The sequence below is a fragment of the Hipposideros armiger genome, unplaced genomic scaffold, assembly GCF_001890085.2.
Source record: "Hipposideros armiger isolate ML-2016 unplaced genomic scaffold, ASM189008v1 scaffold_335, whole genome shotgun sequence".
Taxonomy (NCBI): Eukaryota; Metazoa; Chordata; class Mammalia; order Chiroptera; family Hipposideridae; genus Hipposideros; species Hipposideros armiger.
In genome coordinates this window covers 314,462-329,329 of record NW_017731685.1, presented here as the reverse complement: position 1 = coordinate 329,329, position 14,868 = coordinate 314,462, and the positions used below count along the sequence as shown (strand labels likewise).

The 14,868-nt window shown below is 40.0% G+C and overlaps 1 protein-coding gene and 1 pseudogene across 6 annotated transcripts in view; one reads left to right on the top strand and one right to left on the bottom strand.

Moving 5' to 3' along the window:
- CFAP95 (cilia and flagella associated protein 95) overlaps nucleotides 1-14,868 on the top strand; it is a 126,311-nt gene that overhangs the window by 18,677 nt on the left and 92,766 nt on the right. For 4 of the 6 annotated variants that reach the window (XM_019661080.1, XM_019661079.1, XM_019661083.1 and 1 more), the window contains exon 2: nucleotides 12,416-12,524. In XM_019661080.1, coding sequence (XP_019516625.1) covers nucleotides 12,416-12,524 — 109 coding nt within the window. Of the gene's footprint in view, nucleotides 1-12,395; nucleotides 12,525-14,868 lie in introns of those variants that run through there. The other 2 variants (XM_019661082.1, XM_019661084.1) reach the window with 2 other exon arrangements.
- On the bottom strand, nucleotides 4,817-8,230 carry LOC109392534 (60S ribosomal protein L15 pseudogene; annotated as a pseudogene).

Below are 14,868 nucleotides of genomic sequence, written 5' to 3'. Positions count from 1 at the left end.
CTCCACGTGACTTCTTCTATATCCTTAGTTCTAAAACTTCTGAAGCCAGACTTCAGATGGTTCTCCAGGTTGATTGTTCTATAATTTAGTTGTAATTTTAATGTGTTCATGGAAGGAAGCAGGCACACTATTTAATTACTCCACCATCTTCTATCTCTCTGCACTTCATTTATTTTAATTGCCTAATAATATCCCATTGTATGGATAGTATGTCCTTTTTTTTTTTTGTATCTCTCTGTGCCCTTTTCCTTAATTTTTTAGATAAGAGTTTGTCTATTTTGTTTAGTTACTCATTGTTTTCTAACTCATTTCATTCTGCTTTTATCTTGAATTATTCTATCATTCTGATTTCATCTAGCTTGCTTGTTCTTTTTCTGTTTTTGAATTAGATGTTTCATTTATTTATTTTTATTTTTCGCATTTATTGATATAAGTACTTAAAGCTCTGAATTTTTCTCTAGGTACCGTTTTAGCTATATTCTAAGGATTTTTATGAGTGATATATTTCTATTTGGAATTGTTGAGAAATTCAGCAATTTTACTTTGAATTGATCTTTGGTTCAATCGTTGTTTGATAAAATGTTTAAATATTTCCAGACTGAAGACAGATCTCTTAAAAAATGTGTTATGGATTTCTAGTTTTATTAAATTGTATTGTTATTTATATCTTTTAAGATTAAAATATTTTTGTTAATTTTTATGAAAGTATTACATGCCATTGAAATTGTATCTTTTAGGCAGATCACCAGAAATTGGTCTCACTCTTCCCACAAGCAGACTATGTTCACCCATTTACCTAAGGAAAATGACCCCGATTACCTCTAGTCACAAGTCAAAAGTCCATGATCTACACATGTTATGCTATAGTCTCTCTGTTAAATCTAGCTATGGATCTACTTGGTTCAAAATCCTATAAAGCAACAAGATAAGTTATTGGTCCCCCTTCCTGTCCATCTACTCAATATACAATGGTGAGACAAGGACAAGACAACTGCAGTAAGTACTCTTGCTCTGAAAGAGAAAGGATGGCAGTGACAGGACTGTCATTTGTCCACAAGCATTCTTAAATCCTATCAGGCAGACAATGTTAGGGAGCCCTACATTGGTGTCAGGAATGTTCTTTGATTCGACCTTGACTCCGCTTTCTGGCAGCAGCTTCCCTTTCCCATCTCGCTCTGTGGCCCTTGGCTCTGCCCATATGTGATTTTTTTTTCTATTATTCTACTTGGCCACACCTGCAACAGGGGTTAAGAACACTCGTAATACCCTTTTGTGGGTTGTTCAGCTTTCTCAGTTCATTTCCTGTTCTCAGAAGTTTGGGAGCCAAAGGTATCTTAAATATTGAACAGATAAAGAATTTTAAAATGTAAGCGCCTGTCTTGTTTGGAAGTACAGTTCTTAAAAACTTAGCAAGTTTCTGATTTGTTTGAATCCAGTTATTTCCAACTGCTAGTAACCTCACTCTCCATTCTTTCTAGACGAAGTTCTCAGACTTGATGTATTTCTTTACTTTTTCTTCTTGTAACATTTCAAATGTCACTTTGAGACTGTTGTAGCTACAGAAATCAGAAACCCTGGGAATTTCCATTTGGCCAGCTTCTTAAGCTGATATTTGTTCCAATGCAACTTAATTCACTGGCAGGGTCTAGCAATAGGGTGAACTTTGCTGCAAGCCTGTGCTTAAATGGAACTCTGTCTCAAAAAAGTTTTTTTTCAGATTTCTCCCTTACTGTTCGAGATCCAAAGGTTGTTGGCTCTTCTAACTTTTCAAGGATCCAAATTTCTGGAATCTCTCATTTCCCTTTATCTTCTTGTAAACCAGCCAATTTCCTGAATTTTTTTCTTTCTCCCTTATTTAAATACCTTGGCAAAAACAATTGTCAATAGAAGTTCACATGCAGAACTAACAAACTGTTTTCCAATCTCTTTCCCAAAATCACTAGGTACATGATTTGACTCATCATCTACTGTGGCTATCCAATGCCTGGCCTTTCCAGCCTGTGATATCAGTTTCCAATTCCCTATTCTGCCTGGCCTTTACCCAATGCTATATATTTTAGATTTTATTACACTAGCACCCACCCTACTCTGGTACTAATTTCTATGTTAGAATAGGCTAGGTTTAATCTGTGATAACAAAGAGCTCCAAAAAATCTCAGTGGCTTAACACATAAAGGTTTATGTCCTGCTCACACAAAGTCTGCTGTAGGTTTTTGGTATCTATCTATCTCCACATAGCTACTCCGGGACTCAGGTTGATTGAGGCTCCATCATCTAGAAAGTTATCAATTGCTCTGGTGAGGGAAGAAAGAGTTGAGAATTGCACAGAAGCTTTCACTGTTTTAGCCTAGAAACGGCACATGTCACTTCTGCTCATATTTATTTTATTGGTCAGACTCAGAGAGAAATGAGGTACTAAGGACAATGGGAGTGGTGAAAACCCGGACTGTCCTCGTCAAACCAAAAGGCCCCATTAACTGTATGGGAGCTGAGAATTTTAACCCCTTGCATTCCCAGAAAACAAGGAGAAATAGTATTAGGGAACACAATGTGTATCACCTATGGAAGACTTTTTTTGTGAAACTCCCCTCCTAGGTGGACTCTAAGATTAGACTTTTGTCTCCCTAACCCTGAAGCCATTGCCCTTGTACAGCAGTTAGCAAACACCCTGAGGGAACCAGCAGATGGGGTGGTTTTTTTGTGTGTTTTTTTTAGCTGAGCCATCCTGCCACCTGTTGGCAGCTCAGTGGCAGCTCAGCTCGGGCCATGAATCAAACCGGCGACCCTGTTGCTCAGAGCTCACACTCTTGAGTGAGTTCTTAACCAACTGAGCCACTCTTCCGGCCCTCAGATGGGGTGTTTTGGGGTTCTACTGACCCCATTGGTTATAGGCTTTCATCCAAAAATTGGCCTGGAAATTTCCAGTGGATTTTCAGCTCTTAAATACTTTTAATGTGTGATGTATGTATATATGTCTACCAATATGTGTATTTTAGCATTTTCCACTGTGTTCAGTAGAGGAGTTATTTGTTTATTCATGGAAATGTAATTTGGTTGGCATAGTGAGAGTTCCCACCTCTGGGTAATCTCATTACTGAGATTCCTTGCTACTGCCTCTTATCTCAAGGTCTTCCAGTTGTCTTCCACTGGACCTTGGCTGCTTATGATAGCCCTTGCACATGATGTAATCTGGGGATCATAACTTCTGATTTTGCCAAAAATTTAGTTTGCTTATAATGCTTCCTTTTCCTTTGCTGACTTTGAGTGATTTCTAGGAAGAAAAGGGAAAAATACTGATTTGTGTAGCTATGTTCATAATGGAGGACTGTTTTAACTCTAAATTCTATTCATTAAGAAAGGCTTTTTCATTTGTTTCTAATGTGACTGAAACAAATTGCTTTGAAACTAAAGAAGCTTGTATTATCTACTTTATATGCAATTTCTCATGCATTCATTCATAGAAGTATGCATTAAAATGGACCTTAAACTCACCTTTTGATGTTATTCTAGAGTAATTAATTCAAATTAATTAAGCCAGTAATATTAAAACTATACAAATAGGAGCTTGCACACGTAATTAGGTGTTTGCTTTTTGTATTTGAGCCGGGCAAACTGGTCTTCATACCACTCATGCCAGATATACTGTCAAGGTATTCTTGGAATGACAGTAAGTACTAGTATATAGTATACTTTAAAAAGTCTGACTCTTGGGCTGGCCAATTGGCTTGTTGGTTAAGTGGCTTGGAAGTGCAAGCTCTGAGCAGCAGGGCCGCTGGTTCGGATCCCACATGGGTCAGTGACGCTGCACCCTCTACAGCTAAGATGGTGAACAACAGCTCGACCTGGAACTGGGCTGCCGTGAGTCGCCGGTGATGGCATAGGCTGCAGTGAGTTGCAGTGGGTTGCAGTGGGTTGCCATTAACTACCATGAGCAATCTGCCTCAGCTGGGAAGAGCGCAATGATCACAATACCAACATGGGCCAGTGAAGCGACATCCTCCACAACTGGACTGAAGAACAAAAGGACAGCAACTTGTCTGTTCCCCTTTCCTAATCCTCCAATGCTGTTCCCTCCCCCAATTAAAAATAAAAATGTCTGACTCTCAAGATCCATCCATGTTGTTGCAAATGGCAGTATTTCATATTTTCTCACAGCTGAGTAGTATTCTAGTGTATGATGTACCATATCTTTTAAGCAAAATATTGTAAGTCAGATTGAAAAAAATAAGAACCATATGATTTCACTCATATGTGGGAAAAAAAAAAGCAACAAATGAACAAATAAAACAACCAACCAAAAATCTCATAAACACAGACAACGGAATGGTGGTTACCAGAAGAGGGAATGGAGGAAGTAGAAGACGGTAAAGAAGGTCAAATATATGGTAACAGAGACTTGACTTTGAGTGGTGAACACACAGTGCAATATACAGATGATGTACAAATATTATAGAATTGTACACTTAAAACTTATATAATCTTATTAACAGGTCACCCCAAAAAATTTAATTTAAAAATCTTTTTTTTCTCCTTCACAGAATTGATTTTACAGCTATTATACCAAACAGCATTTTAAACACTGACGTATAAGCTCCCTAATAAGATAAAGCAAGGACAAAAGTTTTTATCTTATGAGAAACAAGATATACCATCACTTACAGTTTTCAAACACTGTTGCACTTTAACTTTCATAATTTCACAATGCATTCATGAAACAATCTGCAATAAACAGTTTTAATAGACAAATAAATTAAAGGATGCTGTAAAGCAGACAAGACTATTCTTAACTGTTTATTAGGTAAGAATTTCACCAACATTACTCATATTTGCGATAATGGTGGAGCTGTAGAGTATTGCACCTTCTCCAAGCTGCCTGGCGAGAATCACCACTAATATGGTGGAACTTGTGGCCCTTTCCAAGGCCACAGCTCTTGATGCCTGCAGATGTCAGCCCTCACATCTCCCTGTGCTTGTGGACTGGTTTGGTGATCCATTGGGTGTCAGGATTCTGTCTGATAGCTTTATGGAATGGATCAATGAGATTAACCTCAGAGAATTTATACGTGGAATCGTCACCAACCCAGTAAGAATTCAGGATTCTCAGAGCCCCATAATGGTGTTCAGTTCACTCCTTTACAACAGACTGAAGGCTTTGAGCAAACTTTAGCTGGTTAACACCATGATGGACAGGCTTGCCATAGATTGTACCCTTAGGAACTGGGCATTTGCAGCTACCACCGGGCATACGAATCCAATATACATCAGAATCTTGCATAGCCTTGTATCCAAGCCTGCGTGCCTTACTGGACCAGTTGGGGCAGGGTTCCCTGTGGAGCGCAGAGAGCCGGTGGTACTTCCAGCAGTGCACCCTGAGAAGAAAGCACATTACATTGGCCTGCTTCTTCCTCCATAACTCCTGGAAATACTTGTTTGTAAGTGTCCATCCTGGCTTGCCTGATGACTGTGGCCAGGCAGAAAGGAAAGCGCCTTTTCCCCACTGCCCTTTTGGACCCCTCCAAACCCTGACTCTCTTTAGCCTTGCCTTCCACCACCCAGAATGTCTTTGATCAGTCAGTATAAGCTGTTTCTGGAGGGGAGGATCAATGAAACCCTAAGAAGTATCCTAGGATTTGAAGATAATTGAGATCCAGATGTCTGAAGAATGGGTAAGGAAGTCCTGATCCTGGTTTGACAAGGACAGTCCTGGTTTTCACCACTCTCAGTGTACTTAGTACCTCATTTGTCTCTAAAGTGTCCCAGGTGGGATAATCAATTATTCTGTCATCCTGTTTAATACATGTCTCTTCAGTTGTTTTCACAGTCATGTGTTTTGGCAGTCAATCAGACTGACAACATTTATTTCATGTTTAAACTGTTAAGATAGGCAAAGCCTCCGAGTGCAGAATTCCTTTTGTTTCCTCCCAGTAATCTCCATAGAGCCTCCTGTTTTTGAAGATGTTTTTATAAAGAAAATTTATAATAACGATTGGTGTTACTTACCTGCCACTTAATATATGTCGAGTGAGGAAAATGACTTCACTTTATCTGCCTCCATCAAATGGTTTTTCTTTTGAGTGCGGTTTAGGCTTCAGATTCTGTGGTTTCATGGTTATAGATGCACAAATCACATACAGCATGAGACACATTGGAAAACAAAGTCTATCTTCATAACTCTGAAATGTCACAATATCTCCCAAGGACATAAGATTTTTCTTATGACTCTGCAGTACATCTAAAAGTCTTCATTTGTCAGTTTGATGAATGTGCCACCAAATAACACTACCTTAGCATGTAAATCATGTCTATGAAATCTTTAAAGAAGATTGCCAAACGTTTCTTTGCAGACTTTGATTTTATTGGTTTTGTGTATTAATGTGTCAGGAGAGATAGCTGACTCTTGAGGGTAATTTTCTTTTAAAGTCCTAGGTAGCAGATGATAATAAAACCTATTAGAAAAGGTGTCTTTCTCTTCTCATTTGGGTTACATGTGCATCAGAAAATATAATGGCTGAGAGAGTAGTTGTGAGTTACATTAATAATTCTAAAATTTAAAATTAATATATTCTGCCATCTGGAGTCTTAACTAAACATTTTTAACATCTTTGAAATTCGCAAAGAAAATGTGCCTCTTGTCAAGTAACCAGAAGCTAGAATTCAGCTCAGATTTTAATTGTTCTCATGTCAGATATTGATCAGATTCAAACCCCCTATGCAATCAGTGTTATGCATATGTAGGTTGACAGTTTTCCCATTCAGCAAGTAGATTTATAATTCCTCCTGGGACAAGCTTTGGCTGCAAAGGACTAGCATCTCTATATGCATAATTACTCCCTCTTTATGTGTGCTTTTGCAAAGTGAGCTGGGATACTCTCTATTTTTATGGACACGTTTGAAAGCTGTTTGTCTCAGCATTTATATTAAGATGACAGTAACAAAATGTAAGAACATTCATTCAATCAATCAATCATTTAAGATTAATAAGCGTTTACAATGTGTTAGACTATGCTACACACTGAGATCACAAAGATGAATAAAAAATAAACCCTGTGTCTAAGAAGCTCTTAGCCTAATGAGAAGGCAGGTTCATTAATGGATAATTATAAAACAATGTGAAGGGCAGAGGAATGATATTGGTTTCCCAAACCCCACCCCCACCCCGGTTTGCCTCCCCCACATAGACATGGGGCCACAGAAATCCTAGCATGTAACTTGATCCCCTTCCCTTTGAGGAGTATCCTATGGCCTAACCCCACCCTGTCGGAGGTGGGCAGCCTCAGGAAAGCTGATGACCTCTGCCTGGGCATGCTCTGGACTTGAGTTTCTCCAGCCCTGTTAGTCACTTGAGGATTTGGATGTGTTTATTCAAAGGGGGCTTACAGATCTAATTTGATGTGGAATCATCCAGCTCTTACGGCAGGAAACTCAAGCTCCCAAAGGACCCCAGAAACAGACCCAGAAGGACTGACAAGGGTTGTCAAGAGGTTGACAAGGCATGACTTGGGACTATGTTAGGCCTGAGGAGATAGGAAGAAAAGGGTCTAGAGGGTTCAGATAATGGTAGGGTTGGTGGTGGAAAGTTGCATACCAATTGGATATGTTGGGCATTGGCCCAGCATGGGACCTGCTCAAATTGTCTTTGGCCTCCTAGATTCTATTGACCTTGACCCACTTTACATCAGTCTAAGTAGCATTTTTGACAACAGGGTCATGATTCCAAGCTCGTTTTTTATACAGTTGACAGCTCTGATCCTGTCCTGTCAGCCCTTTCCCCATTCCTAATTCTATTCATATTCTTACTATTTCTACCACAGTAGTGAAAGCAAGTTTCATCTCTTATAATTAAGGATGTCTTCCATAAAGGTTTATCATGCAAAGATATAGCGAAAGCATTCAGCTCTGGGCTTGATAGTGCAAGGTTCTCAGCAGAAGCAAGGCTGCTTGTTAAGGGATTCTGGCCCTGCTGGCAGGAAGCCCTATGGGCCCTCCTCCCGGCAAAAATGTCAGCCTGTATCTGAATGTCTGGCATCGAAGACACAGCTCTTCCTTCAGTCAGCAGCATGGAATACCTGTATGCAAGCTGCTTTGGCCTTGAACTGACTGCTGACCAGCTGCTGTCAAATTCATGTCTGGGCAAATTAATATCTGCAGAAGCCAATCTGTAGATGAGACCAGTACTGGTCAATGATGACCTTTCTGCTAATCCAAGGTGATGTACAGGCTGTAAAGACATGTAGCAAATTTTTTGTATAGCTAAATTAATTCCCTTTAAAGGACTCAGTTTATTTTTACTTATCTTTGGTGTTACCGGTCTTCTTATTAAAGGTGATAGATGGTTATTTTTAATGATGCTGTGCAGACAAAAAATTGTCAATTTTATGTTGGTTCTACAAGTTGTGAGGGAAAGTTTTGCTGTTGCATTCAACTCTCAGGTTTGGAACCACTGATCTAAGAGTCTGATATGTGACCGTTCTCTAGAGCTTTCTTAACCTCAGCATTATTGACATTTTAGGCCAAATATTTCTTTGTTGTGGGAGCTGTCCTGTGCGTTGCAGGATGTTAGCAACATCATTGGCTTCTACCCACTAGATGCCAGTAACAACCCACCCACTCAGATGCAACAACTAAAAATGCTGCATCTGGGTGGGGTAGATTGCATCTGGGTGGGGTGAGTTGTTACACTGGCAAATATCTCAATTGGGTTGGGGTGAAGTGAGTGAGGACTGTACTAAAAAAGTTTCAAAGTTACCGTTCCAGAGACATTGTAAATTTTATTTTAGTACATTCATTTTTTTCCTCCTAAAATTTTTTATTGCAATAAATGACAAGTCATGGCAAATTGTATGGTGACCATAAATAAACACAGGTAGCAAGGAGAATGAGGCTATAGAAAGTATATATTTATTATACTTTGATTATTTTTATCTCACAAAGATGTGGAAAGGCTTAATTCATATTGATGAAGCATTTAAAAATACCCAACTAACGCATTGTAGATCGATAGAATATTATTACACACAATAATATTTTGCATTTATGTGTCACTTTTCACTTGAGACTCTCAATCCATTGATTCATTTCTTTCCTCAGCGCATGATTTCCAGTTCATCTTGGGCAAATTGAGGCACAAGCCAATGTTCATCTGACAGAATACAAAGTCAGGGAATTAATTAGGTTACTCATTTCCATTATAATACTCTAATCATTTTTACTATTTTTTACATATAATAAATATACATTTATTATACAATAAATATGCTATATTTAAAAATATAAACAAATATATTTAGTATACAGTAAATTTTTTTTACATTTTATATTTTACTTCATATATTTTATAATTTATAAACATGTATATTTCTCTTTGCTAGGCTGGCAGCCTCTTGGAAGTAGGGACAGATCTTCAGCTGTGTATCCCTCAGAGCCTGCAGGCTGTGGGCACATCATTTGTGGGCAGCCTTCCGCATTAGGGAATGCCAGTTGCATTAGCTCAGTCCTCCAAAGAAACACTTTCATTATAGATTCATGTTTTCAATGCTGGGCTTTTGGCTGCTCTCTGAGATTGCTATAAGAAAAGGAACCTAACTGTATCTTTTGTAATAATCTAGTTATAATGCAACTTAAAATATATGGGTATGGTGGGATAGTCAGAGCTGCATTCGCACTCTCATGGACACTAATTATCTTTGCTTTCATGGGCCCCTCCCGCCTTCAAAAAAATTAAAAATGATAGTTTATGAATCTTTGGTATAAAGATGGATATAATCCTAGCTGGATTATAGTCTTCTTTTTCTGATTTAAAAAATAATTAAAACATTCTCTGGGCCCCTAAGAGCATCACAAGCTCTGGGCCCGGTGCCTACGTGTCCAATACAGAGATGGTCCCTGGGGATAATACATTGGCATGTTAACTGGTGCTTTTCCTCTGCATCCCTATGCCCTTGGGGAGGCATTCTGGCTTTATTGCCTCAGGGAAGAATGCCCTAGCAGGCAACAAGAGCCAGATTCTTGACTTTGGGTTTCAAAAGCTTGGACCTCAGGATGACACCATGGTTTTGGAAGAATAATCAAGAGCGGGGCTACCTTGTCCCATAGTAGATGAGAAGTTCATTACTGAAGACAGACGGGGCCAGAGAAGTTGAGAATGTGTGGCTTTGTCCAGGATCCCAAATCTGAATTAAGACTATGGAAATCCTGGAGAAGATGGGACCTATCACGACCTAGCCCTCTATTTCTAGGGTAGTGTCTGTGGAGCTGTTGAAGGTTGGGGCTCCTGTGTGCCCCCCAATCCCAGTATGGTTGGGGATATAAAACACGTGTCTGCTTGGTGGGCCAGGCGAACGGTCCAGGAACAGTGCCTGGGTTTCCAGGAACTGTGGGTGGAGAGGGACACAAGGAGGAGTTTTAGTGCCAGCCTACACAAGCACCTGTGTGGCAGGACCAGGCGCGCATAGCAGAGCTCTGCATGGATCTCAATGGAAAACCACAAGGGAGTGAGAATGTTCCCATAGATGCCGCCAGGGAAGACGATGACAACAAAGATGGATTCTTGGCATTGTGGCACCACACAATCCTTTACAGCTGGAAGGGATCCAGAATTGACCAAGATGAAGGCTTTCCACCTGGAAAATGAGAGCTTGGAGGAAAATTAAGTTAAATTACAGGAAATTTAAGTTTCAATTCTTGTATACCAGAATTTTTGGAAGCCTGATTATTTTCAAAGTACAGTATTCACGTGCCTAGCTGTTTATGGAGCTTTGCAGTATTTGAAGGACCTTCTGCCTTTTTTTTTTTAATTTTAATTCCTTTAAAAATCTTAAAAGGCATTGGCATTCTTTGTTCCTCATTTTACACATGTGAAAATGGAAGCACAGGAAGGTTACACGGCTGGGACCTGGGTTAGCAATGACTCAAACCCATGGCCTTATTCACTCTGCCACCCCGGGTTCTTAATGTTGTTCAGTATCCCCCCCAAAGGACTTAAGTGAGAGCTTCCTGGCAGGGTCTCAACAAAAGCTGATATGGGACCAAAATGCCTTTACTGTTTTACCCTTTAATGCTCAGATGTGAGGAAGGCAAGAGGACTCATGCTGGAGCTCCGCCACGCCCTCCTGGGCTCCCCGCCTGCTGTGTTCTCAGAGGTGCGGAGGCCAGGGTGTCATCTGAATGTGGCGCAGCGGCCAGGATGAAGTGGTGAAGAGTTGGGTCCTCAGAGGCCTTTTAACTTGGATGCTGGACGCCCCATCCAGGTTGAGTGGATGCTGTTCTGTTTCCATCGCCCTGTGACCTCCCTCGGCACCTTGTATATTTTCCTTGTCTAATTTTCTGTGTCTTCTTGCCACACCATGAAGAACTGAATGCAGGGACTGCATCGTTTGCTCCCCACTGCATTTCCTGCACCTAGCAAAATGCTTGGCATGTAGTAGGTACTTAAAAACCCATGCTGAATGAAGGAATAAATGAAGGGATGAATGGATACATGAATTCTTGGGTACCGCAAGGTCCCTTACACAACCTTAGCCCTGCCTCCCTTAGTAGCAGGGCCCCTTCTGGGGGGTGCTTGTGTTCAGCTTCCTTTATTTTACTCAAGAAAGCTTTATGGAAATAGCTACTTCTGTTGTGTGTTACTTCAACTCCTTTACCCTTCCTTGTCTCCAAGTTCCTCCTTTATTATTACAGTACAACCTTGGATTGCAAGTAACTTGGTTTGCGAGTGTTCTGCAAGGTGAGCAAGCATTTCTAATACTTTTTAACATGGTAAAGGAGCGATGTCTTGCAATACAAGTAGTTTGTTTCTGGAACAAATTATGCTCGCAAAGCAGGGTATTATGTATTTCTAACTATTTCAAACATCTTTCGGTCTAGATGTTTGCAATATTTTTTCCTCTCCTATCCACATGTTTTAAAAACTGTTTTTGTTCCCCTAGCTTATATTTAATTGTCAGTTTCCTTTAGACCCTCTTTAGAAGCAAGAGCACATGTTATAAATTCATATGAGTAAATATTGTGGCTCTCATTCTGAAAAATAATTATAATTAAAATTCATGGTAGAAAAAATTTCTGAAGTGGCAAGTTGCCTTTCTAAGCTATTATCATATCTTATTTTAGAATTTGCTTTCGGTAACCAATCTACATTATTAAATAAGATTCACTTCATTGGCGTCATTGAATAACTTCTGTGTGTGGTAAGTATCATTTTTTGTGATAGTTTTATCCCATGTGCCAAGTTGCTTTTAGAAAGTAGCCTCAGCATTTCTCAAAAAGAGGTGGAAAATATGTTCTGTGTTACAAATTCAGCAAATCTATCATTAGCATAATGTCACAAATACAGTAAAATTTCATTGTAACTAAAAAGTTTTAAATGCAATACATGATAAATAAGATTTATCTCTTAACAGGTTCTTAATTTTTTCTTAAGGCACCAGGACAGAGAAGCTTATCCCAAAGATTATGATGTAGAGGGTCCCGAGGAAGTAAAAAAACTGTGTAATTCTACATATTGGAGACTTGGAACTGATGAACCCCTAGTAAGTAGTTGCTAATTTCTTTAAGTCTGGAACCTTCCTCCTTGTGAAAGATGAAAAAGTAAAGGGAGGGGCACTTGGTCTGTGTCACTCTCTTCACTGTTAGTTACTAAGGCAGGTGACTTGGTCATTGTGTGCTTCAGGCACCTTACCTGTGAAATGTGCACACTTCATAAGGCCACCAGGAAAATTAAATGAGATAAAGCAAATAAAGTGCTTAACTCAGTGCCTGGCACATAGCACATGCTCAAGAAACGATTACTGTTGTTATGATGCTGGTGGTGCAGCTGCGAGATGTCCCCTTTAACCTTCACAATAACCCTGTGAAGTAGGTATTGTTATCTCTGTTTTATAGATGGCTAGAAACTCCTAGAGCTTAAGCAGCTTACTCAAAGTCACACAGCTCGGGAGTGGGAGTGATCTTTTGAACCTAGGTCTTTGATTTCAAGCCTTTTGTACTTGTCTTGAGGTGGTGGATTTGTGAGTAATGAAAGCGTGCTACTGATAACCTCATAACACTGCATGACACAGTTACAAAAGAATATTCATTGCATAAGTAATTCCTATTTGAGTGGATTACTGCTTGGCTATTTAGGATTCTGCCCAATCAGCATGAGGCAGGAGCTCAACTCCCCAAAGACCCCCAAATTGTATCCTACAATGCTAAGAGCTTTGGCGCTAGTTGAAGACTTAATTCAACCTTATAGGATAGCCTTGGGGCCTGAAGAGCTGGTCATTTGACAAGGGCAGATATGAATGTGTTGGGAAGACTGGGTTTGTATCATATTCTGCCCCCAAAGACTGGGCTAACTTGAAATAGGGCAGTCCTAAGAAGATCTGTAATTCTCCATTGGAAATGGGTCTAGAAGATTCTTCATTTTCCAGGGTGATGGGAATAAATTAGCTTAGCAGGGCCCATTCCATTTCCTTCCTTCCACTTATAGTTGTAATAGTCTGACAGTAATAAGGATAGTATGAAAAATATGGATTTATCATAAAGATACAGCTACCTGGATATGAAACCAAGAGCCTTGCTAGAACCAAAACAGCAAGACAGTCTCTCTCTCTCTCTCTCTCTCTCTCTCTCTCTCTCTCTCTCTCTCTCTCTCTCTTTCTCTCTCTCTCTCTCTCTTTCCTCCTATCCCCATCCCTATCCCTATTCCTATCCCTATCCCTATCTCCCTATCTATCTCTATCTATCTATCTATCTATCTATCTATCTATCTATCTATCTATCTATCTATCTATATCTCCGTCTCTACCTCTCTAACCCCTCTATCTATCTCTACCTCTCTTTCTCTCTCTCTCTCTCTCTCTCTCTCTCTCTCTCTCTCTCTGACATGCACAGACACACAGAGTCTCTCTTGGCATCTCTATTTCTCTCTGTTCAGTTGTCTTCTTTCCCCACAGCTCAAATTTCAGGGGCATTCCAATGGCTTCCTCAGTTTCCACCCCGCCCTCTTGCCTTTGCACCAGGCAGCCTCATTGGTCATTAGCCAGCACATGGATGGGGCTCTCAAGCCTGATGCCCACTCAGTCAATAGTCACCCTGCCCCACTCCCCGAAACCCAGCATAACCTTGCTTTCTTGAGTACAAGACTGGTCAGGACAAGAACAAGTTGGGCAAGGCAGATTTTGCCTGGCATGCACTTAGAGTCTTTGACCCTTTAAAAAGATTTTCATTTAATTCCTGTATGAAAATGGTCTTGGTCTCTGTGTTGTTGGAGGAAGCAAGATGAAGTGAAATATGAGGTGTAGGAACCTCAAACATTCATTCTTTATATTCTGTGCATTATAGTCACCAAGCCTCGGATTTAACAGAGGATGTATCAACAAGACACTATCCCTCCCTATGACTTTGGCTCATGGTCATTGAAACTTTGTCCTTCCTCTAACAGGTTTGCTGTATGTATTAGACAGGAAAGAAAATAGACCAAGGGGTCATTTATTTCTCATGAAACTGCTATTCTCATATCTTAATGGTTAATTACATTTTTCTCCACAGATTTGTTTTTGTATGTAAAGCACTCATTTAGCCATCTTTTTTCTTGCTCTTCTCAACAAAGTTATAAAGTTGACAAAAAAGATATTATACCACTTCTAAGCTTAGATTCACTGATTTTAAATGATTCACTTTAGGTCCCAGGTGTAAAAAGAAGGGGATACAGGCCCAGAGCCTCCATACCTTCATGTATCAGGTGGGATGCTACGTGTGTCAGAAGGATGGATGCAGCTCATGGCCTCTAAGCTCCAGGTGCTGTGTTACAATCTTAGTTGCGGGTGGACATAGCCACCATCCCATGCAGGAGTCAAACCGGCAGCCTTGTTGTTAAGAGCACACGCTCTA